The sequence below is a fragment of the Gopherus evgoodei genome, chromosome 17 (assembly GCF_007399415.2).
Source record: "Gopherus evgoodei ecotype Sinaloan lineage chromosome 17, rGopEvg1_v1.p, whole genome shotgun sequence".
NCBI lineage: Eukaryota > Metazoa > Chordata > Testudines > Testudinidae > Gopherus > Gopherus evgoodei.
Window position 1 is genome coordinate 23,056,508 of NC_044338.1, and position 24,710 is coordinate 23,081,217.

Here is a 24,710-nt window from a genome sequence, read left to right on the forward strand (position 1 = left end):
GGGTGCATGTGGGAATGGGGGGGAAGATGCAGGAGCTTCTGTCTGGTGCTCAGGGTGGGGGTGGGGATATGGGGGGTGCAAGAGTCAGGGCAGAGGGCTGGGGGCATGTGAGGGGGTGCAGGTGTCAGGGAAGGGGGGGGCTGGGTATGTGTGGGGATGCCAGAGTCAGGGCTGGGGTCATGGGGAGGTGGGGTGAAGAAGTCAAGCAGAGGGCTGGGTGTGGATGAGGGAGGTACAGAGCCCAGGGCAGGGGGCTGGACAGGGGTGTAGGGCTCAGGGCAGAGGGCTGGGTGTGTGTATGTGAATGTGGGGGGGTCAGGGCTCAGGACTGGGTGACTGTCCCCTCAATCCTCAGTCCCCCCGCGCCTTGTCCCCTGACTACCCCCTCCTGGGAACCCAGCCCCTAACGACCCCATCCCCTATCTAAGCCTCCCAGCTCCTTGTACCCTGACTGCCCCCCTAGGACCCTAGGCCCTACCTGTCCCCTGACTGTTCTGACCCTTATCCACCCCCGCATCTCCAGACAGACCCCTGGGACTCCCATGCCTATCCAACCACTCCATGCCCGCTGACAGGACCCCCAGAACTCCTGATCTATACACCCCTCCCCCTGCTCCCTGCCTGCCCCAACCCCTCTCCACACCACTGCCTCCTGACAGGCCCCCCCAGAACTCCTGACTCATCCAACCACTCCAGCTCCTTGTTCCCTGACCACTCCCTCCAGAGACCCCCCCAACTGTCCCCCCAGGACCCTCCTTGCTCCCTGTCCTGACTGCCCTGACCCCTATCCACCCCCTGCCTCCTGACAGACCCTGGGACTCTCATGCCCCATCCACCTGCCCTGCTCCCTGACTGCCCCCTCCAGAGACCTCCTACCCCTAACCACCCCGCCGGGGATCCCACCTCCATCCAACTACCCTGCCCTCTGTCCCTTGACTGCCCCCCCCTTATCCAATCCCCACAGCCCCGGGTCCTTTACCATAAGGCTCCAAGCAGAGCCATATATGCTGCCCCACAGGAGAGCGCAGCCCCGCCCCCTAGAGAGCTGCGTGCGCGGTGGCAGGGCTCCGGTTGAGCAGGGCGCGTGTCTGCCTCCCCGCGGAGCCAAACATAGCCCCATGGAAGCACACAGCCCCGGCCCCCAGAGCACTGCGTGCACGGCAGCAGGACTCCAGGGGAGGGGGGAAGGCAGGAGAGGGGCTAGCAGCTTACTGCGCTCACTTGGGTGCACCGGCCCAGGAGTGCGGACCCTGCAGCTTGCCGCACCGGGCAGGATTTTTAATGGCATGCTGAAGTTCCAGCGGGCAACAGCGTGCCATTAAAAATCAGCTTGCATGCCAACTTTCGCATGCGTGCCATAGGTTGCCGACCCCTGATTTAGATAATGGCACAGAGACTTAAAGTTTGCGGACGATACTAAGCTGGGAGGGGTTGCAAGTGCTTTGGAGGACAGGATTAAAATTCAAAATAATCTGGACAAACTGGAGAAACGGTCTGAAGTAAATAGGATGAAATTCAATAAGGACAAATGCAAAGTACTGCACTGAGGAAGGAACAATCAATCAGTCGCACACATACAAAATGGGAAATGACAGTCTAGGAAGGAGTAACACAGAAAGATCTGGGGGTCATAGTGGATCACAAGCTAAATATGAGTCAACAGTGTAACGCTGTTGCCAGAAAAAGCAAACATCATTCTGGGATGTACTAGCAGAAGTATTGTAAGCAAGACATGAGAAGTAATTCTTCTGCTCTACTCCACGCTGATATGGCCTCAACTGCAATACTGTGTCCAGTTCTGGGCACCACATTTCAGGAAAGATGTGGACAAGGAGAAAATCCTGCGAAAAGCAACAAAAATAATTAAAGTGCTAGAAAACATGACCTATGAGGGAAGATGGAAAAAATTGGGTTTGTTTAGTCTGGAGAAGAGAAGACTGAAGGGGGACATGATAACAGTTTTAAAGTACACAAAAGGTTATTACGAGGAAGACGGAGAAAAATTGTTCTCTTTAACTTCTGAAGATAGGACAAGAAGCAATGGGCTTAAACTGCACCAAGGACAGTTTAGGTTGGACCCTAGGAAAAATCTCCTAACTCTCTGGGTACTTAAACACTGGAATAAATTATTTAGAGATGTTGTCAAAACTTTGTCAGTGGAGATTTTTAAGAGCAGGGTAGACAAACATCTTTCAGGGATGGTCTAGATCAGGGGTTCCCAAACCTGATTTGCAGCTTGTTCAGGGTAAGCCCCTGGCGGGCCGCAAGACATTTTGTTTATCTGTTTACGCTTTGTTCCCGGACAATGGGAGCTGCAAGAAGCAGTGGCCAGGGGCTTACGCTGAACAAGCTGTGAACCAAGCTTGGGAACCCCGTTCTAGATAATTCATAGTCCTGCCTTGAGTGCAGGGGACTGGACTAGGTCTCTCAAGGTCCATTTCAGTCCTACACTTCTATGGTTCTATGACAGAAAACAAGAAAATTCCATTTTTGTTATAAAGGCTGTTTAAAAAATAACCCAATTTAGTGAATTTAAAGTTGCAAGCACAGAGGGCCAGATTTTCAAGGATGTGTCTAAAAATACAGATACGTGCCCAGTGGGATTTTCCAAGGTGCCTAAGCAGGTGCCTATCTCCCACTGAAATACCTCTAAAAATCTGGTCCACAGTGTTCGAAATGTAGACTGCCTTTCAAAAATTTTAGAATTAAAAAACCAAACATTTCAAACCTAGGAAATTCAGAGTTAATGTTGCACTTTCCCAACAAGCTACACTCAGATAACAACCACTTTCTTAATTCTATCCCAATACAAAAAATAGAAGTGAAGTCTCATACTTGCACAAATTAATACCAGCATTCTTTTCCACAATGGTCACCAGCAAGCATCTTTTAGTGGTTCTAATGCTACAGTAAAAATTAAACTATTTTTTTTAAAACTTACCACACAGAACATCTATTGCAAATTCAGTTCCAGTCACAATTCTAAAATAGTAAGGGTAATATTTTCAAAAGTGCCTTGATGACTTAGGAACCTAAGTCATAAGAATGGCCACACCAGGTCAGACTAATGGTCCATCTAGACCAGTGGTTCCCAAACTGGGGTTCATGAACCTCTGGGGGTTCACGAAATGTTACAGGGGGTTCTTGGGGAAAAAATCCCTAATGGCAGACACAGCTGTCCCTAGGGATCCGAGGCAGCACAAGGCCAGCAGCCCTGAGCCCCTGGACTTCCAAGAGCTAAGCAGATCAAAGCAAACATCTCTATCCCACTGAGGAGATTTAAACTTCAAGCCTCCTTATAAGAAATGGAAAGGGAGGTGGATATTTTTTGCTGTTTTTAAAATGAAGTAGGCAGCTAGTATTGTTTTTAAAATTATCATGAAGAACAAGCTTAAACTTTGTTGTAACGTGTGCTGTTTGCCCGGACTGCTCAAGACTTGAATGCTTGTGTAGGAGGAACTCTTTGAGTTGGCTTCTTAAATCTCTTCCTGCTGTTTCACATCTGATATTCCTTGATGAAACATAGGAGCCTTGTCTTATAACAGGCTTCTTCAAAGTGATACAAGCGACAAACGTGAGATCTTGGAAGAGTGTTGTTGTTTTCATAATGTAATCAAAATATTGTAAAGATAAATAATAATTAATAATAAATAATGTGTAATAAATAGTGTGTCATAAAAACAAATGTTATAGTCCCAAGATCACTGCTTTTATAATTTATACTCAGATAAAGGAGAAAATCCCTGGAAATATTCATTTTTATGAAGGGGTTCGAGAACTTGATATTTTAGTGAAAGGGGTTCACAGGTTGTTAAAGTTTGGGAACCACTGATCTAGACTGGTATCCTGTCTTCTGACAGTATCAAGAGCCAGATGCTTCAGAGGGAATGAACCGAACAGGCCAATTTATCAAGGGATATCCAGTCCCAGCTTCTGGTAGTCAGAGCTTTAAGAATATGAGAATGGCCATACTGGGTTAGATCTGTGATCTGTCTAGCCCAGTATCCTGTCTTCTGACAGTGGCAAATGATGGGTGCTTCAGAAGGAAGGAACAGAATGAACAGAATAGGCAATCATTGAGTGATCCATCCCGTTGTCCACTCCCAGCTTCTGGAGGTCAGAACCTGGGGACACCCAGAGCATGGGGTTGCATCCCTGACCATCTTGGCTAACAAAATCCCCTGGCAATGAGTTCCATGGGCTGACTCTCCATTATCTGAAGTACTTCCTTTTGTTTGTTTCAAACCTGCTGTCTATTAATTTCATGGGGTAATCCCTGGTTCTTGTTATATGAAGCAGTAAATAACACTTCCTTATTCATGTTCTTCACACTATTCATGATTTTATAGAACTCCATCATATCGCCCCTTAGTCATCTCTTTTCTAAGATGAACAGTTCCAGTCTTTTTGATCTCTCCTCATATGGAAGCTGTTCCATACCCTTAATCGTTTTTGTTTTCCTTCTCTGTACCTTTTCCAATTATATCTCTTTTGAGATGGGGCGACCAGAACTGTATGCAGTATTCAAGCTGTGGGTGTATCATGGATTTATATAGTGGCATTACAGTATTTACTGTCTTGTTATCTATCCCTTGCTAATGGTTCATAACATTCCATTTTTTTGACTGCTGGTGCAGCAAATGTTGTCAAAGAACTATCCACAATGACTCCAAGACCTCTTTTGTGAATAGTTACAGCTAATTTAGACCCCGTCATTTTGTATGTGTAGTTGGGATTATGTTTTCCATGTGCATTACTTTTGCATTTATCAATATTCAAATTCATCTGCCATTTTGTTGCCCAGTACTCTGTCCAGTTCTGGGTGCCACACTTTAGGAAAGATGTGGATACATTAGAGAGAATAGAGGACGGCTACAAAAATGATAAAAGTTTTAGAATACCTGACCAATGAGGGAAGGTTAAAAAATAACTGGGCATGTTTAATCTTGAGAAAAAGAAAGGGGGAAGGGGGACCTGATCAGAGTCTTCAAATATATTAAGGGCTCTTATAAAGAAGATAGTGATCAATTGTTCTTCGTATCCACTGATGGTAGGACAAGTAGTAATGGGCTTAATCTGTAACAAGGGAGATTTAGATTAGATGTTAGGTTAGGTTAGGTTAGATATCTAACTGTAGGGATAGTTAAGTACTAGGATAGCTTACCAATGGAGGTTGTGGAATCTCTGTCATTGGAAATTTTTAAGAACAGATTAGACAAACACCTTTCAGGGATGGTCAGTCTAGGTATACTTAATACTGCCTCAAGGGTGGTGGTGGGGGGGGGAAATGCTAGATGATCTCTCAAGGTCCATTCTAGCCTTACATTTCTACGATTGCTGGTGCCGATGATGGAAGTAGGGTAGCTGATATCAGTACCGCAGGAGATGCTCATCTCTGAACTATTGATAGTGATGGTACTGAAGTGACTACTTCACAGTGTCAGTAAGTGGAGACTCAGGGATGGTCTACACTAGGGGAGGGGATCGATCTAAGATATGCAACTTCAGCTACGTGAATAACGTAGCTGAAGTCGAAGTATCTTAGATCAAATTACCTACCGTCCTCACGGCGTGGGATCGACGTCAGCGGCTCCCCCTGTCGACTCCGCTACCGCTGCTCACTCCAGTGGAGTTCCAGAGTCGACAGGAGCGTGTTCGGGGATCGATATATAGCGTCTAGATGAGATGTGATATATCGATCCCCGAGAAATCGATTGCTACCCGCCGATATGGCGGGTAGTGAAGACGTGGCCTCAGTTTTGACAGACACAGAAGATCCTTTGCAGCTGCATATGCCTCTGGTGTACTCCACTCAGTAGTGGTCCTGAATCCACCACAGTCTCAGTGGATGCAGCTGGTCTCAACAGCTCCACAGAGGGTATTGGAGTCAATGGTTCCAGATGGTGAGTGCCACTATGGGACTGTACTGCGGAGTGGCGGAGCTGATGCCTGCACTCTAATCTCAGTGTTGTGCTGGCTGACATCAAGTCCCGCACTGCAGACAGAAGAAGTACTCTTCTTAGGCTTTGGAGCCCCAGAGTGCTCCAGATGCTTGCATTTCTTACTCAGAAAGCCCACAGAAGGGGATTTCTGTTTCTTTCATAGTCAGAACAATAAGATACAAGGCACTACCAATAGAACTCTCCTGCAACGACCTAGTGAGCTTCAGTGCTAGTTGAAGTGCAGTGTCCATTAGGTCAATGATTCTTGACCCGCAGGGGTCCATCAGTATAATCAAGGGGGTCTGTGAACAGATTGGTCCCTCCCAAAGATGATGCATAAGGGGCATGCAGGGTCACGTGCCCCTCCCCCCGATTTCTGCCTTCCAAAGAGATGCAGCAGAGAGGAGGCAGCAGCCATGCTCATCATGTGTCCGTGCAGGGAAAGAGGAAGCAGCAGGGAGGCTGACTTTGGGCTGAGCCCCTTCTCTCCCTACTACATGGGGCTGCTTCTCCTTCCCCTCTGCTGGAGTCCCAGCACTTCTTGATACCTGCTTTGTAGACTGCCCGCTGAGGTAAGCCAGGGGTGGAGACGGCACTCCCTCCCTGAGCCTGGCTGCACAGAGCTCACCCAGCCTGAGCCCCCCAAATGTTCCTCTGCAGTGCCCTCTGGTCCCTCCTCAAGCACCTACTTGGGTACCCCTCCCAGTACGTACACACACACACACACACACACACACACACACACACACACACACACACACACACACACACACACACACAATCCAGCACCTGCCCAAATATCACCTAGCAATGCTATAATATATTAGTATCAGGTAAGCTGTCAATATTTTAATAAGCTATGTTTTTTGTTGATCTGTTCAAATAATTTCTCTACAGTAATATGTGTAATAACTATTAAAGTAACATGAAAAACAAATTATGAGCAACAAAATAATGAGGAGGAAGTTGGGGATCCATAGATTTATCTATTTAAAATTAGGTTGAGAAAAAAAAAAGGTTGAGAACCACTGCATTAGGTAATCCCGAGGCGCATGTCCCTCAACTTCTGAGTCCTTTTCTTAAAACCTCTGGAAATAGAACACCTGTCTCTAATGTGACATGCTCCTAAACAACAAGAATGAGGGTCACTAATGGACATCAACACCCAACACTCTAAGCAGTATTTAAATCCAGGAGACTTTGGCATAAGCACTCCCAGTACCAAGCAGAGCCCAACAAATAAGAAATAAATCAACTACATAAAAAGTAAGAAAATAAAGAGAAAAAAAAGTGTCCTTCTGAACTAAAAATTAAAGAGCATCAATAACTCTATACTAGGGCTGTTGAGTAATTGCAGTTAACTCACACGATTAACTAAAAAAAATCGTGATCAATCACAGTTTTAATCATACTGTTAAACAATACCAAATGAAATTTATATTTTTTTTATTTTTTTCCTACATTTTCAAATATATTGATTTCAATTACAACACAGAATACAAAGTGTACAGTGCTCACTTGATATTTTTATTACATATATTTGCATTGTAAAAATTATAAACAAAAGAAACAGAATTTTTCAATTCACCTCATACAAGTATTGTAGTATAATTTCTTTATTGTGAAAGTGCAACTTATAAATGTAGATTTTTTTTCTTACATAACTGCACTCAAAAACAAAATAATGCAAAAAACTTTAGAGCCTACAAATCCACTCGGTCCTACTTCTCGTTCAGCCAATCGCTAAGACAAACAAGTTTGTTTACATTTACGGGAGATAATGCTGCCCTCTTCTTATTTACAATGTCACCAGAAAATGAGAACAGGCGTTTGCATGGGACTTTTGCAAAGTATTTACGTGCCAGATATAACAAACATATAATATAATAAATATTCATATGCCCCCTCACGCTTCGGCCATTCCAAAGGACATGCTTCCATGCTGATGATGCTCGTTAAAAATATGTGTTAATTAAATTTGTGACTGAACTCCTTGGAGGAGAACTGTATGTCTCTGGCTCAATTTTACCTACATTCTGCCATACATTTCATGTTATAGTAGTCTTGACTGATGACTCAGCAAGTTGTTCATTTTAAGAACACTTTCACCGCAGATTTGACAAAACGCAAAGAAAGCACCAATGTGAGATTTCTAAAGATAGCTGCAGCACTCAACCCAAGGTTTAAGAATCTGAAGTGCCTTCCAAAATCTGAGAGGGATGAGGTGTGGAGCATGCTTTCAGAAGTCTTAAAGAGCAACACTCCTATGTGGAAACTACAGAACCCAAACTACCAAAAAAGAAAATCAACCTTCTGCTGATGGTAACTGACTCAGATGATGAAAATGAATATGCGTCGGTCCACATCACTTTGGATTGTTATCAAGCAGAACCTGTCATCAGCATGGATGCATGTCCTCTGGAATGGTGGTTGAAGCATGAAGGGACATATGAATCTTTAGCACATCTGGCATATAAATGTCAGCTTGCAATGCCAGCTACAACAGTGCCATGAGAACACCTGTTCTCACTTTCAGGTGACATTGTAAACAAGAAGCAGGCAGCATTAGCTTCTGCAAATGTAAACAAACTTGTTTGTTTGAGCAACTGGCTGAACAAGGACAGTTACCTGTTCTGTAACTGGCATTCTGTGAGATGTGTTGCTCATGTCTATTCCACAATAGGTGTGCATGCTCGCCACATGCACCGGTGTCGGAACGCTTTCCCTTAGCAGTATCCGTACGGGGGGAGCACCGCGGCGACACCTGGAGTGGTGCCTATATATCGCGCTATAAGGGGAGCTGTGGGCTCTCCCCATCCTTGGTTCCTTCCTGCCAGACAACTCCAAAAGAGGTGAAGGAGAGCGGGTATGGAATAGAAATGAGCAACACATCTCGAAGAATGCTAGTTACGGAACAGATAACTGTCCCTTCTTCTTAGAGTGACTGCTCATGTGTTTTCCACAGTAGGTGATTCCAAGCTATCTGTTGGAGGTGAGTAGGAGTTCATGACAGTTTGGGATGAAGTTCCGCCCTGCTGAACCCGACATCATCCCCAGACTGGGAGACGATCGCGTAATGTGAAGTAAAGGTGTGAACTGAGGCCCAAGTGGCCGCCTTACAAATGTCTTGAATAGGGATATGGGCTACATAGGCTGCTGATGAGGCCTGAGCCCTCATAGAGTGTGCCCTAATGATCGGTAGCGGGACATCCCTGCCTGATCACAGCATGTGCATATGCACAAAGTGATCCAGTTGGAAAGCCCCTGGGTGGAGATAGGCTGCCCCTTCACCCGCTCAGCTGAGGGAATAAAGAGTTGGGAGGATTTCCAGAACAGCTTGGTCTGATCCAGATAAAAAGCCAGCGCTCTACGCACATCGAATGTGTGGAGGCAGCATTCCTCATTAGAGGAATGGGGCTTAGGACAGAGCACAGGAAAAAAGATGCTCTGTTCCATATGGAAGGCGGAGACCACCTTCGGGAGGAATGCCGGGTGCGGGCAGAGCTGGACTTTATCCCTGTGGAAGCCCGTACAGGGGGATTCCGAGGTTAGAGCCCTAAGTTCCAAGACATGTTGGAAAACGTGATCGCTATGAGGAAGGCTACCTTCCATGAGAGGTGAGACCAGGAACACTCAAAGGAAGGTCCCGTGAGTTGGGACAAGAACAGGTTTAGGTCCCATTGTGGCATGCGGGGGGTCTAGCATACGGGAACGAATGTCAAGGCCCTTCAAGAAATGGGAGGTCATTGAGTGGGAGAAAACCGAATGTCCTTGCACCGGTGGGTGGAAGGCCAACATGGCTGCCAGTCCCTGGGCCCTAAGGGATAGGAGATAGTCCAAGATAAGCTGGAGAGGCGCAGTGGGGGGGAGACTCCCTGCTCACTCGCCCACCTGGCGAACCTGAACCACTTCGCCACGTACGTCTGATGTGTGGATGGCTTCCTGCTTTCCAGGAGGACTCACCTTACCTGCTGTGAACACCTGTTCTCCTTGTTTAGCCATGGAGAAGCCACGCTGTTAGGTGGAGAGCGGCCAGATTGGGATGGAGGAAGTGGCCCTCGTCCTGGGAGAGGAAGTCCAGGTGGGGTGGCAGAGCCCTTGAAGGGGGCCGCCACGAGGCATAGGAGGGGCCAGTACCAGTGTTGACAGGCCCACGCCGGGGCTATGAGAATGACTCTCACCTTGTCCGCTTTCACCTTCTGAAGGACCTTGGTGGTGAGGGAGAATGGGGGGAAGGCGTAGAGGAGCTGGCCCAACCACTGTAGGAGGAACGCATCGGACATTGCGCCCTTCCCTACACCTCCCCTGGAGCAGAACCAGGGGCAACACCAGTTCTGGCGGGTTGCGAACAGGTCGATATGGGGAACTCCTCCCTCTCGGAAGAGCCAGTGAGTGACCTCTGAGTGGAGTGACCACCCATACTGGAGGAAGACAACCCTGCTGAGACGGTCTGCTTGCGTATTGCTGACACCCGGGAGGTGGGCCTCCCTCAGGGGGCCAAGGAACGAGTACCACCTTGCCTATTGATGTAGTACATGGCGGCAGCATTGTCCATGAGGACCCTGACCACCCTGCAGCAGAGGTGCGTGTGGAAAGCCACACACACCAACTGCACTGCCCTGAGCTCTGACATTTATGTGAAGGGACAAGTCTGGGGTCGACTACATTCCCTGGGTCTGCATGTTCCCTTTGTGGGCTCCCCAGCTGAGGTCCGAAGTGTCGGACACCAGGTCTATGGATGGGCTGGTATCCTGAAAGGGAACTCCTTGCAGGATATCGCTCGGGCAAGACCACCATTGAAGGGAAGCCAGTATCGGGGATGGAACCATGAGCACCTTTTCTAGGCCATCCTGACCTTGAGAGAATTGGGAGGCTAGCCAGATCTGGAGGGGCCTCATTCAGTGTCTGGCATGGCGGACCATGTACATACACATCGCCATGTGCCCCACAATTCGAAGGCACGTCCTCACCATGGTCACCGGGAAAACCGTGATTGAGGCGATGAGATTCCTTAGGGTCCCGAACCTGTCCAAGGGGAGAGAGGCTGGGGCCCATGAGGAGTCCAGCAGGGCCCCAATGAACTCTATGTGCTGAACAGGAACTAATGTTGATTTGGTCTCGTTCACCACTAAGCTGAGACCAATGCATGTCGATAGGAGCAGCACCACATGGGTCTTCACCTCAGAACGGGACTCTCCCTTGAGGAGCCAGTCACCCAGGGAAGGAAAGATCTATACCCTCTCCCACCTGAGATAGGCCGCTACCACTGCCATACATTTCGTAAAGACCCTGGGTGCCATGGATAGGCTAAACGGGAGGACCGCAAACTGGTAGTGGTCCATCCCCACCAGAAAGTGGAGGAAGCGCCTGTGCCTCTCGAAAATATGGCTGCGTGCTTGGGACTGGCAGGCTCATAATGTCCTTTGCAGCCTTCATAGCCTCCGGTGTTGACGGTGGGGATACACGAGCCGATGGAGCCAGGCTGCTCCATACTGGAGGCCTTGAGCTCGGGGGAGACCGAGGGCTGCCCAACGCCGGACCAGCCTCCCTCTTTTCCTTGTCACGGTGCTGCTGTGAGGCAGGGTCCTTCCCTTGCTTTTTGCAGGGAGAGCAGTGCCGACTGGTCGAAGGGGCCTCGCTACGCACCAATGACGCGGCAGCCGGTGCCGAGTCCAGTCAGAGTGCCGGTGCTGGGGCCAGTGCCGACTCCATCAGGAGAGCTCATAGTCTAATGTCTCTCTCATTCTTAGTCCTTAGTTTGAACAACGGGCAGATCTTACAATAGTCCCAGGCAGCGGAGACACTCAGCATGCGGGTCCACTCCTAGGCATTGAACGGCAACAGGAGTCGCAAGACTTGAAGCCTGGGGCTCGGGCATGCCCCAAGCCCACTCTAACAACTGAAGAAACGATCCACAAATGGTACCAGTAAGGTTGAGAAGAAAAGGCTACAGCCGAGCTGGAGCACAAAGTTCTGACTACCTTCACTGGTGGCAAGAAGGAACTGAGGGTGAGGGGAGCACGATATACAGGCGCCACCCCAGGGGTCGCCGCGGTGCTCCCCCAGTACGGATACTGCTAAGGGGAAAACTTCCGGAACCAGTGCATGTGGAGAGCATGCACACCTACTGTGGAATACACATGAGCAATCACTCAAACAAGAATAGGACTGAGTGGACTTGTAGGTGCTAACGTTTTATACTGTTTTACTTTTGAATGCATTTTTATTTTTTGTACATAATTCTACATTTGTACATTCAACTTTCATGATAAAGAGATTGCACTACAGTACTTGTCTTAGGTGAACTGAAAAATGCTATTTCTTGTTTTTTTTACAGTGCAAATATTTGTAACAAAAATAAATATAAAGTGAGCACTGTACACTATGTATTCTGTTTTGTAATTGAAATCAATATTTGAAAATGCAGAAAACATCCAAAAATATTTAAATAAATGGTATTCTGTTACTGTTTAAAGCAACAAAGAGTCCTGTGGCACCTTACAGACTAACAGATGTATTGGAGCATAAGCTTTCATGTGTGAACGCCCACTTCGTCAGACGCATGTATTGAAAACTTATGTTATTGTTTAACAGTGTGATTAAAAAAATTAGTTGTGCGATTAATCACTTGACAGACCCACTCTATACACTAGCAAAAATCTAAAAGGGTAAACTGTATGCAAAGGCACAGTGAATGCGCCATTCTGATTACCAGCCACTGACAGTAAGAAGAAACTGAGGGAGGGGCAGCGCAGCTACATTCTTTATATCACAGCTCAAGCAGGAGGAAACGCAGGGCTGATAACACCAGGGAAAACTCTCCAGCACCAATGCACTGGTTGCACAAATACCTGGAATGGAATACATGTATGCCAGCACTTGAACTCTAAATTTTTGGGGTTTACATTAAATAAAAAAAACCAAACCAACTCTGAATAGCCTGGAAAGGCATTAATATTACTGATAATGTCACTTTTAAAAAGTTTGTGTGATAATTTGCATGAAATTAAGATTGAGCTAATTATTCCATCTCAACAAGAAATATTCTAAAAAAAAGTCACTTGAAAGTACACATTGAAACTATTTAGGGCTTGTTTACAGATAAAAATTGTTCTAAATTAAACGAATCAGCGTAGTTTGACTATACCATATTGCTGAAGAAGTATAACCCACCTAGCATGAACAATTTATACCAGTATAAAGTGCTTCTGGTTTATTTCTGTATGGAAAGAAAAATAAGCTATACTGGTATAAGGCACCTTCATACTGTGGCAACTTCAGTGGTTGTACTGGTATAATTATTTCAGTAAAAAAAAATAGTATACAACTAACCAAAATAGGTATACTGGTATAACTTTCAAGTGTAGACCAAGCCTTAGACTGTTCATCATTCTCCCGGTCTTGACTACATGGCACCTTAGTCACCAGGCACAGTAAAGGCTGGAAAAGCTATGGGCCCAATTCTTACCAGGAGACTTGCCCTTTTGTGAACTGCTTCTTCTCTCTCTGCACCTGGTTTGTACGGATGAAGCTGTGTCTTTGACAGATCTGCTCACAGGTTCCACATCTGAAATAAGGAATCCTACCTGCTCCGAAGACACAACTGTCTCCGTTGGACTGGTCTGACATTTAATACTGGGATCCACCTTTTAAAAAAAAATCAAAACCCATTCAATACATTCTGTAATCACTTTAGGGGATTTAATGCAGATAAATATCTCTTTCTCTTATGAAATGTCCACTTCAAGGGACATTCCACAAACAAAAAACACTACTTGGAGCTTAGATGCCATAAAAGAAAACTGGTTTGAATTTTCGTAAGCTATAAACTGTGTAACATAAATGTAAAAATAAAAGCTCTCTTTTTTAAAAATAGGCATTTCTGAGCATCTTGCTGATTTGTAATATCACTTATGACTTCAGCAATTTGACCCCCATCCTAATATAATATTTAACAAAAAAAAAATCTTCTGGGTGATATTTTTAAACTAGTGCTAAAAAGGTGTAACTGCATACTCCAATGACTAGTAAGGCATCTAAGTAGCCACTTGCATGCACAACTGCCACAATTCTATGTGCATTCCTAAAAATGTCTCTAAATCTAATATTTAATCAGTGATATTTCACCCAGTAACATTCTGTTTAAGTAAATATTATGAAATACAAACTAGTTTTCAGATTTTTTTCATTGCATCAGCATATACTCATATATCAAATGATGTTACCATTTAGCAAGATAGTTGTCAGCTGCAGTCTCAAAGTCCCAGAACTTGTCCAATCTATTAACACATTAAAATAAACTGGGATGAAAGCATATGCAATAAGGGGACAGGATGTTTGGCCAAAACTCTGTGTTGATATTCAGGTATACCTTTGTGTTGAGAACACTCATGAAAAATTTCAGCTTGAAAACAAGTTTTTCTGAAGGTTAATAATTACCAAAACTAGAGGGGTTGTTTCCTTAACAACAATTATAACACTTAATGTAATGCTATAATGGTCTTGAACCTATAGGGTCCAGAGTGACCTAGACAAATTGGAGGATTGGGCCAAAAGAAATCTGATGAGGTCAAGTGCAGAGTCCTATATGTAGGATAAAAGAATCCCATGCACCACTACAGGCTGGGGACTGACTGGCTAAGCAGCAGTTCTGCAGAAAAGGACCTGGGGATTACAGTGGATGAGAAGCTGGATAAAGTCAGCAGTGTGACCTTGTTGTCAAGAAGGCTGATGGCATTTTGGGCTGCATTAGTAGGAGCATTGCCAGCAGATTAAGGGAAGTGATTATTCCCTTCTATTTGGCACTGGTGAGGACACATCTGGAGTACTGCATCCAGTTTAGGGCCCCTCACTATAGAAAGGATGTGGACTAATTGGAGAGTCCAGCTGAGGGCAATGAAAATAATCAGGGGCCTGGGGCACATGACTTACGAGGACAGGCTGAGGGAACTGAGCTTGTTTAGCCTGCGGAAGAGTGAGGGGGAATTTGATAGCAGCCTTCAACTACCTGAAAGGGGGTTCCAAAGAGGATGGATCTAGACTGTTCTCAGCGGTGGCAGATGATAGAACAAGGAGCAGTGGTCTCAAGTAGCAGTGGGGGAAGTTTAGGTTGGATATTAGGAAAAACTATTTCACTAGGAGGATGGTGAAGCACTGGAATGAGTTACCTGGGGGAGGGTGGAATCTCCTTCCTTAGAGGTTTTTAAGGCCCGGCTTGCCAAAGCCCTGGCTGGGATGATTTAGTTGCGGTTGGTCCTGCTTCGAGCAGGGGGTTGGACTAGATGACCTCCTGAGGTCTCTTCCAACACTGATATTCTGTGAGTCTATAAATGCTGCAAAGATGTGAATAGATGTTGCTCTGCAGTGCAAGCATAAATAGAAGCAGATGCATGGTCCAAGTAATCAAATGTAGAACTAGTCAGATATAGGCTTTTCCCCCTGCTTAAAATTTTGCATAAACTTTTAAAGACAATTGTTTGAGCAAACTTTTCCATGGAAGTAAGATTCCGGGGAAAATCTGAAATCCAAAATATTTTGATTTGGAAGTGCTGCTGTGCTCCCATTCTCCTCCAAGGGCTGGACTCCCTGGTCAGACATCCCACATAACACACCTCTCCTCTCCTGGTGAAAGGAGATACCTGCACCAGGGGAGTCTAGTCATGGTGCATCATGGGAGATGTAGCTGATGTTGGGAAGCTCAGCCCATAGAGGAGAATGGGGACTTCCATGAGATAGCACAGTAAGATACCTGTATCAAAATGTTTCAGTTTTTTTGTGAAATAATCTAAGTTTTCCATGGAAAGTAAACAGATTTATTTATTTATTTTTTTACACACACACACACACACACACACAAAATCCATTTAATCAAAAACCCAATTTCTCATCAAAAACAGTTTAGATTAAAGCTTTTGACCAGCCATGGTTAAATGCTAGGTATGAATCTTTGCTTTGACTGTTAGCTCCCTAAGCACTCATCCCTTTCTCTCCAGTGTAATGTGTAAAAGATGGAAGTAGACAGAGTGGGCATGTCTGGGAAGACCTGGATTTAGTCACAATGCCATGATAAACTGGTGTTTAACCCTATATCTCACATTTGGGGCCTCACTTCTATGCAGAAATAACTTGGTAGCCATACACCCGCGCTCTCATTCATACAGGATACATGTCCCCTGCACATCCTGTACTGCTCATCCTTTTTTACTTTGTATGTCTAGAAAGAACAATCAAATCAAGTATGGGATATTACAATACAGAATGTTCAGAGAAATCTTTCCTCAATAAAACAAAAAAATTGAATTAAATAGTGTGCAAAAATTAAGAATACTAACCATCTCTCCAATTAATTGCTCAGTGTTTTGCAGTAACACTAAGACTTTGTGCAGGGCTGGATTAACCTTTTGTGGGCCCCCATGGAGGCAATGGAGCATGGTGCGGGGAGGTCAGTCCCCAGAGCGAGGGGCCAGTCAGAGGCAATGGGGCATGACGGGGCGGCCCTGCTCTGCCCAATGCGAGAGCACTATTTACAAACCAGCAATTGCCAGACACACAGTGGCCTGCCCGGCCCTGTGCTGCCAGCTTGCCCCTTCCCCTCGGGGTTGGGCTTATGCCGTCTCACAGAGCCCCCCTGCCCAACACCCTCAGACTCCATATGGCCAATAGCCCCACTATGCCCAGCACCCCGAGCTCCACCCACAAATGCACAGTGCCCTGCACAACACCACCCCTGTCCACAGCCCCACCACAATTGCCCAACCCTTCCCCCAGAACCCACACTCTCTAGTGGCCCAACACACACACCTTCCCCACCCCCTCCCACAATCCTCCAAGAGACCCACTCCCCTACACCCTGCCTCCCAGCCACACTCACCAGCCTGCTGGGAGGCAACTGTGTCTGCCAGCCTGAGCTGGCAGTGTAGCCAGAGCCAGTCCCAGGGCCAGGAATCGCTCTGGCCCCTTGGAAGCAGCGCGATCTGCCTGGCCAGGACCTGTCCCGGCGGGGGTCCCTCAAGACACACTTTCCTGGAGGGGCCCAGCCAAGCCCTCCACACTGTCTCCCCCTCCACCTGGTTGAGACTGGCCAGGCTTCTGCACCAGTCCCAGACGGCTCAGCTCCGGGGAGTTAGGCAGAGCCACTCAGGTGGTGGGAAGCAGAAAGTGCCTGGAACCGGAAATGCACTGGGGTCCAGCCAGGGGGCTGAGAGGAGCAAGGGGGTGGAGTCAGGGGCGGAGAGGAGCCTTCGACCAGGTGGGGGCAGGCTGAGAGAAGCAAGTGGCGGCATAGTGCAAGCAGAGCAGACCGGGACCCTTCTGAGCATGGGCCCGGCTCCATGGAGCCACTGTAAACCCAGCACTGGGTTTGTGTACAGGACCTTCCTTTTAGTGACACGGCTGTGCTGCCACAGCCATGCTGCTAAAAGGCATGCAGTATAGCTGCTGTTTGTCGGCAGGAGAAAGCTCTCCTGACGACAAAAAACATCCACCACCACCCCCCACCACGAGCAGCAGCGGCTTTGTTGGCAGGAGTACTCCTGCTGACAAAGTGCTGTTCACATTGGTGCTTTTCATCAATAAAACTTTTGTCGTTCGGGGAGTGCGGTGGGGAGTCGATGGGAGAGTTTCTCCAGTCAACCCAGCATCATGTAGATAATACAATAAGTCGACCTAAGGTACGGTGACTCCAGCTACGCTATTCATGTAGCTGGAGTTGCATAACTTAGGTCGATTTAACCCTGTAGTGTAGACCTAAGTGACATAAGACATAGTAAATATTACGGGTCAGATCACACTGGAGTGATGCGGATTTACATTAGCTGGGAATCTGGCCCGAGAAGTCCAATACAGCCAACCCTTTAGTTTCTTACAGTTTTATGTAAGTTACTTCAATGGGACTACTCACACAAGAAGTTTGTAGGACCAGGTCCCCACTGTGGTATAGTGTAGTTATCACAGCAGAATATCCTGTAGTACAGGAACACATATTGCAATGTTCCTTTACTCCATACCTGTTGTGGATTGAATGGCAGTCCCTCCTGAAGAAACACCACTGAAGACTGAGCTGAAGCATGGCTCATCTGTTCTTTCAGTTTTGCATGTTCTTCCTGTGTGGCTGAAGGTTCCTGCACCATTTGTGCAGCAGTATTCTCTACAGGCTCGGTGGTGTGGATAGTATAAATAAATTCAGAAGACTGTGGCAGAGAACAGGCTATTGCTTGATCTGTTCCCACCATAAATGTAATATCAGAACCTACAGGTGTAAGAGGCTCCAGCTGGCTGGCATGACTCGAGGAAGGTGCATCATTATTCCCAGGATTAACTATCAATTGCTGGCCTGCATTAGGCTGTGGGGTTGGACACTGGTTCTCCACAGGTTCCACCTTCACCATCTCTAGCTTGGGGGATGAATGCATCTCATCTACAATCTGAAAGACAGCCTCTAGGTTTACTTCTGTCTTCTTGTTTTCATCAGATGTATTGCATGGCCAGTTAGATGGCAAAAATTCAACTGGGTATGATGATTGCATTGGAGGATTCTGGGAAAACAAAATGCAGTGGACTGCAATCAGAAAAATATTACTACAATATTCGATATATTTAAAGTTTCTTAGATTCATCAGTTCCAAGGTCAGAAGGGACAATAGAGCTTCCCCAAAATAATTCCTAAAGCACATCTTTAGAATAACATCCAATCTTTGATTTAAAAATTGTCAGTGATGGAGAAACCACCATGACCCTTGGTAAGTTGTTCCAATGCTTAATTACTTTTGCTGTTAAAAATTTACACTTAATATCCAGTCTGAATAGGTTTAGCTTCAAGACATTAGATCATGTTATATCTTTTTTTGCTAGAGTGAAGAGCCCATTATCAAATATTTGCTTCCCATGTAGGTACTTATAAACTAATCAAGTCATCCTTTCACCCTCTCCTTGTTAAGCTAAATAGGTTGAGCTCCTTGACTCTTTCACTATAATAAGCCATGTTTTCTAATCCTTTAACCATTCTCTGGCTCTTATCTGAACCAATCACCAATCAATCAACATTCTTCTTGAATTGTGGACAACAAAACTGGACACAGTTCTCTACCAGAAGTCTCACCAGTGTCAAATTCAGAGGTAAAATAACTCTCGACTCCTACCTGAGATTTCCCTGTTTACACATTCAAGGAAAGCATTAGCCCTTTTGGCTGCAGCACCAAACTTGGAGCTCCTGTTCAGCTGACTATCCACTTCAACCCCCAAATCTTTTTCAGTCACTGCTTCCCAGAGTCCCTCATTGTGTAAGTACATCTACATTCTTTATTCCTAGATGTATAAATGTACACTTAACCATATAAAAATGTACAGTGTTTGCTTGGTAAATTGGGTTCAAGCAATCTAGAGAGCTATGAATCAGTGATCTTTCCTCTTCATTGTTTACTACTCCCCTAATTTGTGTCATCTGCAAACTTTGTAACTGTTGATTTTTTGTTTTCTTCCAGATCATTAATAAAATGTTAAATTGCATAGGGCCAAGAATTGATCCCTACAGGATCGCACTAGAGACACATCTGTTCAAATATGATTCCCAATTTAAAATTACATTTTGAGACCTATTAGTTAGCCAGTTTTTAATCCATTTAATGCGTGTCATATTAATTTTGCATCTCTCTTCTCCTGCAGTACCAAGCAAAATGCCTTACTCTTAGTCTATTACATAAACACTATAATCTTTATCAGCCAAACCTGAGATCTCATCAAGTTCTTAGTAGTGTCTCAGGTCTACCAGTTACTTCTCCTTAAACACCTGCCTTTCACTTTGCAGGTCCACTTTTGCCCCACTTGTATCTCTGCCTGGAGAGAAGTCTGGACAGCATCACATTTTGGTTAGTGAAGGGGGAGGGCTGGCATGCTCGCTCTCTCTCTCTAAGTAAGGGAAAAGAAATTTAAGCAAGATAATTTGAGAAGAAAATTATTGTCACTAAAGGGGAGAGAAAACTTCATAACATCATAGAATGAAGACCATAATTGTAACAAGGAGTCCTGTGGCACCTTAAAAACTAACAGATTTTTAGGTGCCACTGAACTCCTTGTTGTTTTTGTGGATTCAGACTAACATGGCTACCCCTGATACTTGAGGCCATAATTGTGATGTCCAATATTCCCTCCACCTCCCAATATCTGGGGCTGCTAATCCTCTGTCCAGTACTGGCCTATAGTATATCATAGAATATTAGGGTGGGAAGAGACCTCAGGAGGTCATCTACTCCAACCCCCTGCTCGAAGCAGGACCAACCCCAACTAAATCATCCCAGCCAGGGCTTTGGCAAGCCGGGCCTAAAAAACTTTAAGGAAGGAGATTCCACCACCTCCCTAGGTAACCCATTCGAATGCTTCACAACCCTCCTAGTGAAAGTTTTTCCTAATATCTAATCTAGACCTCCCCCACTGCAACTTGAGACCATTGCTCGTTCTGTCATCTGCCACCATAGAGAACAGCATAGCTCCATCCTCTTTGGAACCCCCTTTCAGGTAGTTGAAGGCTGCTATCAAATCCCCCCTCACTCTTCTCTTTGGCAGACTAAATAACCCCAGTTCCCTCAGTCTCTTCTTGTAAGTCATGTGCCCCAGCCCCCTGATCATTTTCTTTGCTCTGTTGGACTCTCCAATTTCTCCCTTCTTCAATGGGGGGACCAAAACGGGATGCAATACTCCAGGGATGGCCTTGCCAGTGCCAAATAGAGGAGAATAATCACTTCCCTCAATCTGCTGGCAATGCTCCTACTAATGCAGCCCAAAATGCCATTAGCCTTCTTGACAACAAGGACGCATTGCTGACATATCCAGCTTCTTGTCCACTGTAATCCCCAGGTCCTTGTCTGCAGAACTGCTGCTTAGCCAGTCGGTCTCCAGCCTGTAGTGGGATTCTTCCTTCCTAAGTCCAGGACTGTCATAACTCTCCTACTCAGATCTGAACCTTAGAGTTCAGAACATGAGAAGCTAGCATGAGACCTCCAAAGCTTAATTACCAGCTTCGATCTGATATCGCTGCCACCAGCCAGAAGATTCCAGTGTCTGGCTCACTCTGGTCTCCCCAAAACCTTCCCTGGGGAACCCCAAGACTCAGATTCCTTGAGTCTCACAACAAAGGGGAATAAACCATTTCCCTTCCCCCTCCTCCCCTCCAGGTGTTCCCTCCCTGGGTTCCTGGAGAGATATACAGATTCAAGCTCTGTGAATCTAAACAAAGGGATTCCACCCTCTTTATCTCCTCCCAGATTTCCCCACCCTGGGGACCCTAGGATACTCCCTGCTTCAAGTCCTTGAAACACAAGTACCAAGAGATCTAATCTCTCTCCCCCCTCACCCAAAGGGTATGCAAAGTCAGCCTTACTAAATTTAACACAAAGAGATTTTCCCCCTCCCTTCGTTTCTTAGCCTTAACCAGTGAAAAACACTCAAACAGGTCTTAAAAAGAAAGCTTTATATAAAAAGAATGAAAAAGGACATAAAAGGGTCTCTGTATCAAGGTGACAATATACAGGGTCAATTGCTTAAAAGAAAAAATGAATAAACAGCCTTATCCAAAAAGAATACACTCCAGCAACTACACACATGTAAATACAAAAAAACCCAACAATATAAACCTATTGTCTTGCTATCCTTGTACTTACAACTTGGAAACAGAAGATTAGAAAGCCTGGAGATTCCTGTGGTCACTCTCCGAGCCGAGAAAGAGAACAGACCAAGAACAAAGGACTCACACCCAAAACTTCCCTCCACCCAGATTTGAAAAAGTCTTGTTTCCTGATTGGTCCTCTGGTCAGGTGTTGTTCCCTGTGTTAACCCTTTACAGGTAAAAGAACATTAACCCTTAGCAATCTGTTTATGACAAGGACTCTGAACTTGTCCTTGTTGAACCTCAGCAGATTTCTTTTGGCCCAATCCTCTAATTTGTCTAAGTCACTCTGGACCCTATCCCTACCCTCCAGCGATCTACCTCTCCCGCCAGCTTCGTGTAATCTGTGAACTTGCTGATGGTGCAATCCATCCCATCATCCAAATCATTAATAAAGATGTTGAACAAAACTGGCCACAGGACCAATCCCTCGGGCACTCCACTTGATAACGGCTGCCAACTAGACATCGAGCCATTGATCACTATCCATTGAGCCTGACAATCTAGCCAGCTTTCTATCCACCTTATAGTCCATTCATCCAATCCATACTACTTTAACTTGCTGGAAAGAATACTGTGGGAGACCATATCAAAAGCTTTGCTGAAGTCAAAATATACCACATCCACCGCTTTCCCCATATCCATGGAGCCAGTTATCGCATCAGAGAAGGCAATCAGGTTGGTCAGGCATGACTTGCGCTTGGTGAAACCATGCTGACTGTTCCTGATCACTGTCCGCTCCTCCAAGTGCTTCAAAATGGATTCCTTGAGGACTTGCTCCATGATTTTGTCGAGGACTGAAGTGAGGCTGTAGTTTCCCAGGTTCTCTTTCTTCCTTTTTTAAAATATGGGCACTATATTTGCCTTTTTACAATCATCTGGGACCTCCCCTGATGGCCATGATTTTTCAGAGATAATGGCCTATGGCTTTGCAATCACATCAGCCAATTCCCTCAGCACCCTTGGATACATTAGATCTGGACCCCTGGACTTGTGCACATCCAGCTTTTCTAAATAGTCCTTAACCTGTTCTGTCACCACTGAAGGCTGTTCACCTCCTCCCCATACTGTGTTGCCCAGTACAGCAGTCTGGGAGTTGACCTTGTCTGTGAAGATCGAGGCAAAAAAAAAATTGAGTACTTCAGCTTTTTCCACATCATCTATCACTAGGTTGCCTCCCCCATTCAGTAAGGGCCCCACACTTTCCCTGACCACCTTCTTGTTGCTAACATACCTGTAGAAACCCTTCTTGTTACCCTTCACATCTCTTGCTAGCTGCAACTCCAATTGTGTGTTGGCCTTCCTGATTACAACCCTGCATGCTCGAGCAATATTTTGATACTCCTCCCTAGTCATCTGTCCACATTTCCACTTCTTGTAAGATTCCTTTTTGAGTTTAAGATCACTGAAGATTTCTCTGTTAAGCCAAACTGGTCACCTGCCATATTTGCTATTCTCTCTGCACTTTGGGATATTTGGTCCTGCACCCTTAGTAAGGCTTCTTTAAAATACATCAGCTCTCCTGGACGCCTTTCCCCCTCATATTAGCCTCCTAGTGTGTCCTGTCCATCAGTTCCCTAAGGGAGTCAAAGTCTGCTTTTCTGAAATCCAGGGTCCATATTTCGCTACTCTCCATTCTTCCTTTTGTCTGGATCCTGAACTCAACCATCTCATGGTCACTGCTGCCTAGGTTGCCACCCACTTCTACTTCCCCTGCCAATTCTTCCCTGTTTGTAAGCAGCAGGTCAAGGGGAGCACAGCCCCTAGCTGGTTCCTCCAGAACCTGTACCAGGAAGTTGTCCCCAGCACTCTCCAAAAACTTCCTGGATTGTCTGTGCACTGCTGTATTGCTCTCCCAGCCTATGTCAGGGTGATTGAAGTCCCTCATTAGAACCAGGGCCTGTGATCTGGAAACTTCACTTTGTTGTCCAAAGAAAGCCTCGTCTACCTCATCATTCTGATCCAGTGGTCTATACCACACGACCACCACCACATCACCCTTGTTGTTTTCTCCTCTGAACTTAACCCAAAGATTCTCAACAGGCTTTTCTCCAGTTTCATATTGGAGCTCTGAGCAATCATACCGCTCTCTTATATACAGTGCAACTCTTCCACCTTTCCTCCCATACCTGTCCTTCCTGAACAGTTTATATCTATCCACGACAGTGCTCCAGTCATGTGAACTGCTCGATAAAGTTTCTGTTATTCCAATCACATCATAGTTTCTTGATTGTGCCAAGACTCCAGTCCTTCCTGCTTGTTTCCCAGGCTTCTTGCATTTGTGTACATGCACCTAAGATAACTAGCCAATTGCCCTATTTCCTCAGTATCAATCAGGAGGCTTCCCATCTTGTACCCTCGTCTTTGTGTTTCCTCCCGGTATCTCACTTTCTGCTTGGCTTAGGTCACCATACCCTGGCGAAACTAGTTTAAAGCCCTCCTCACTAGGTTAGCCAGCTTGCCCGCTAAGATGCTCTTCCCTCTCTTCGTTAGGTGACTCACATCTCTTCCTAGCAATCCTCCTTCCCGGAACAACATCCCATGGTCAAAGAATCCAAAGCCATATCTTTTATTACATTAAACCTAGGAATTTTGTTTGCCCCCAAATAAATTGTAAGATCATAAATAGTAATTAGATAAGGATTTATTTTAGAAGTGTTTGCAGTAAAAATGTAATCCTAGGAAAAAGTATCACAATGGTGAAAATGATCCTAGCAGTCAAGGATATCATCATCCTGACCCATGTTATTATATTTTTTTTAAAGTATTTACAATAGAGTTATGTTATTTTCATTTTGTACATTTTTCTAATAGGGGTCCACATTGCCTTCAAAGGATTTTTGAGATTTCCCCCCCTAACAAAATTTAATATTTGTAAAGCTATTTTAGAGTATCTTGGTTTAGTTCAAGTACTAGATGCCATCCTCACTAATATAAAAATTGACAACTGACCATATGTAACCTGGACCTACAGACTTCCTACTTATTCTTATCACCCTTTTCCCCTCCGGAACTGTAAAGGTCCACTCTGAAAAGCTGTAAAACCAAGATCTCAGATCTTTGAATCCTTGTGGTCAGTGAACTCCAAGGTCTTGCTCTGGAAAGAATGCACC

General features: G+C 45.6%; 1 protein-coding gene across 1 annotated transcript in view; it reads right to left on the reverse strand.

Annotated features, from left to right (window-relative positions):
- Window positions 1–24,710, reverse strand: part of HSF5 (heat shock transcription factor 5) — a 73,244-nt gene that overhangs the window by 33,941 nt on the left and 14,593 nt on the right. Inside the window, exons 4-5 of the mRNA XM_030536628.1 lie at window positions 17,948–18,475; window positions 13,411–13,588 (exon numbers count right to left, since the gene is read on the reverse strand). Coding sequence (XP_030392488.1) covers window positions 13,411–13,588; window positions 17,948–18,475 — 706 coding nt within the window. The remainder of the gene's footprint in view (window positions 1–13,410; window positions 13,589–17,947; window positions 18,476–24,710) is intronic.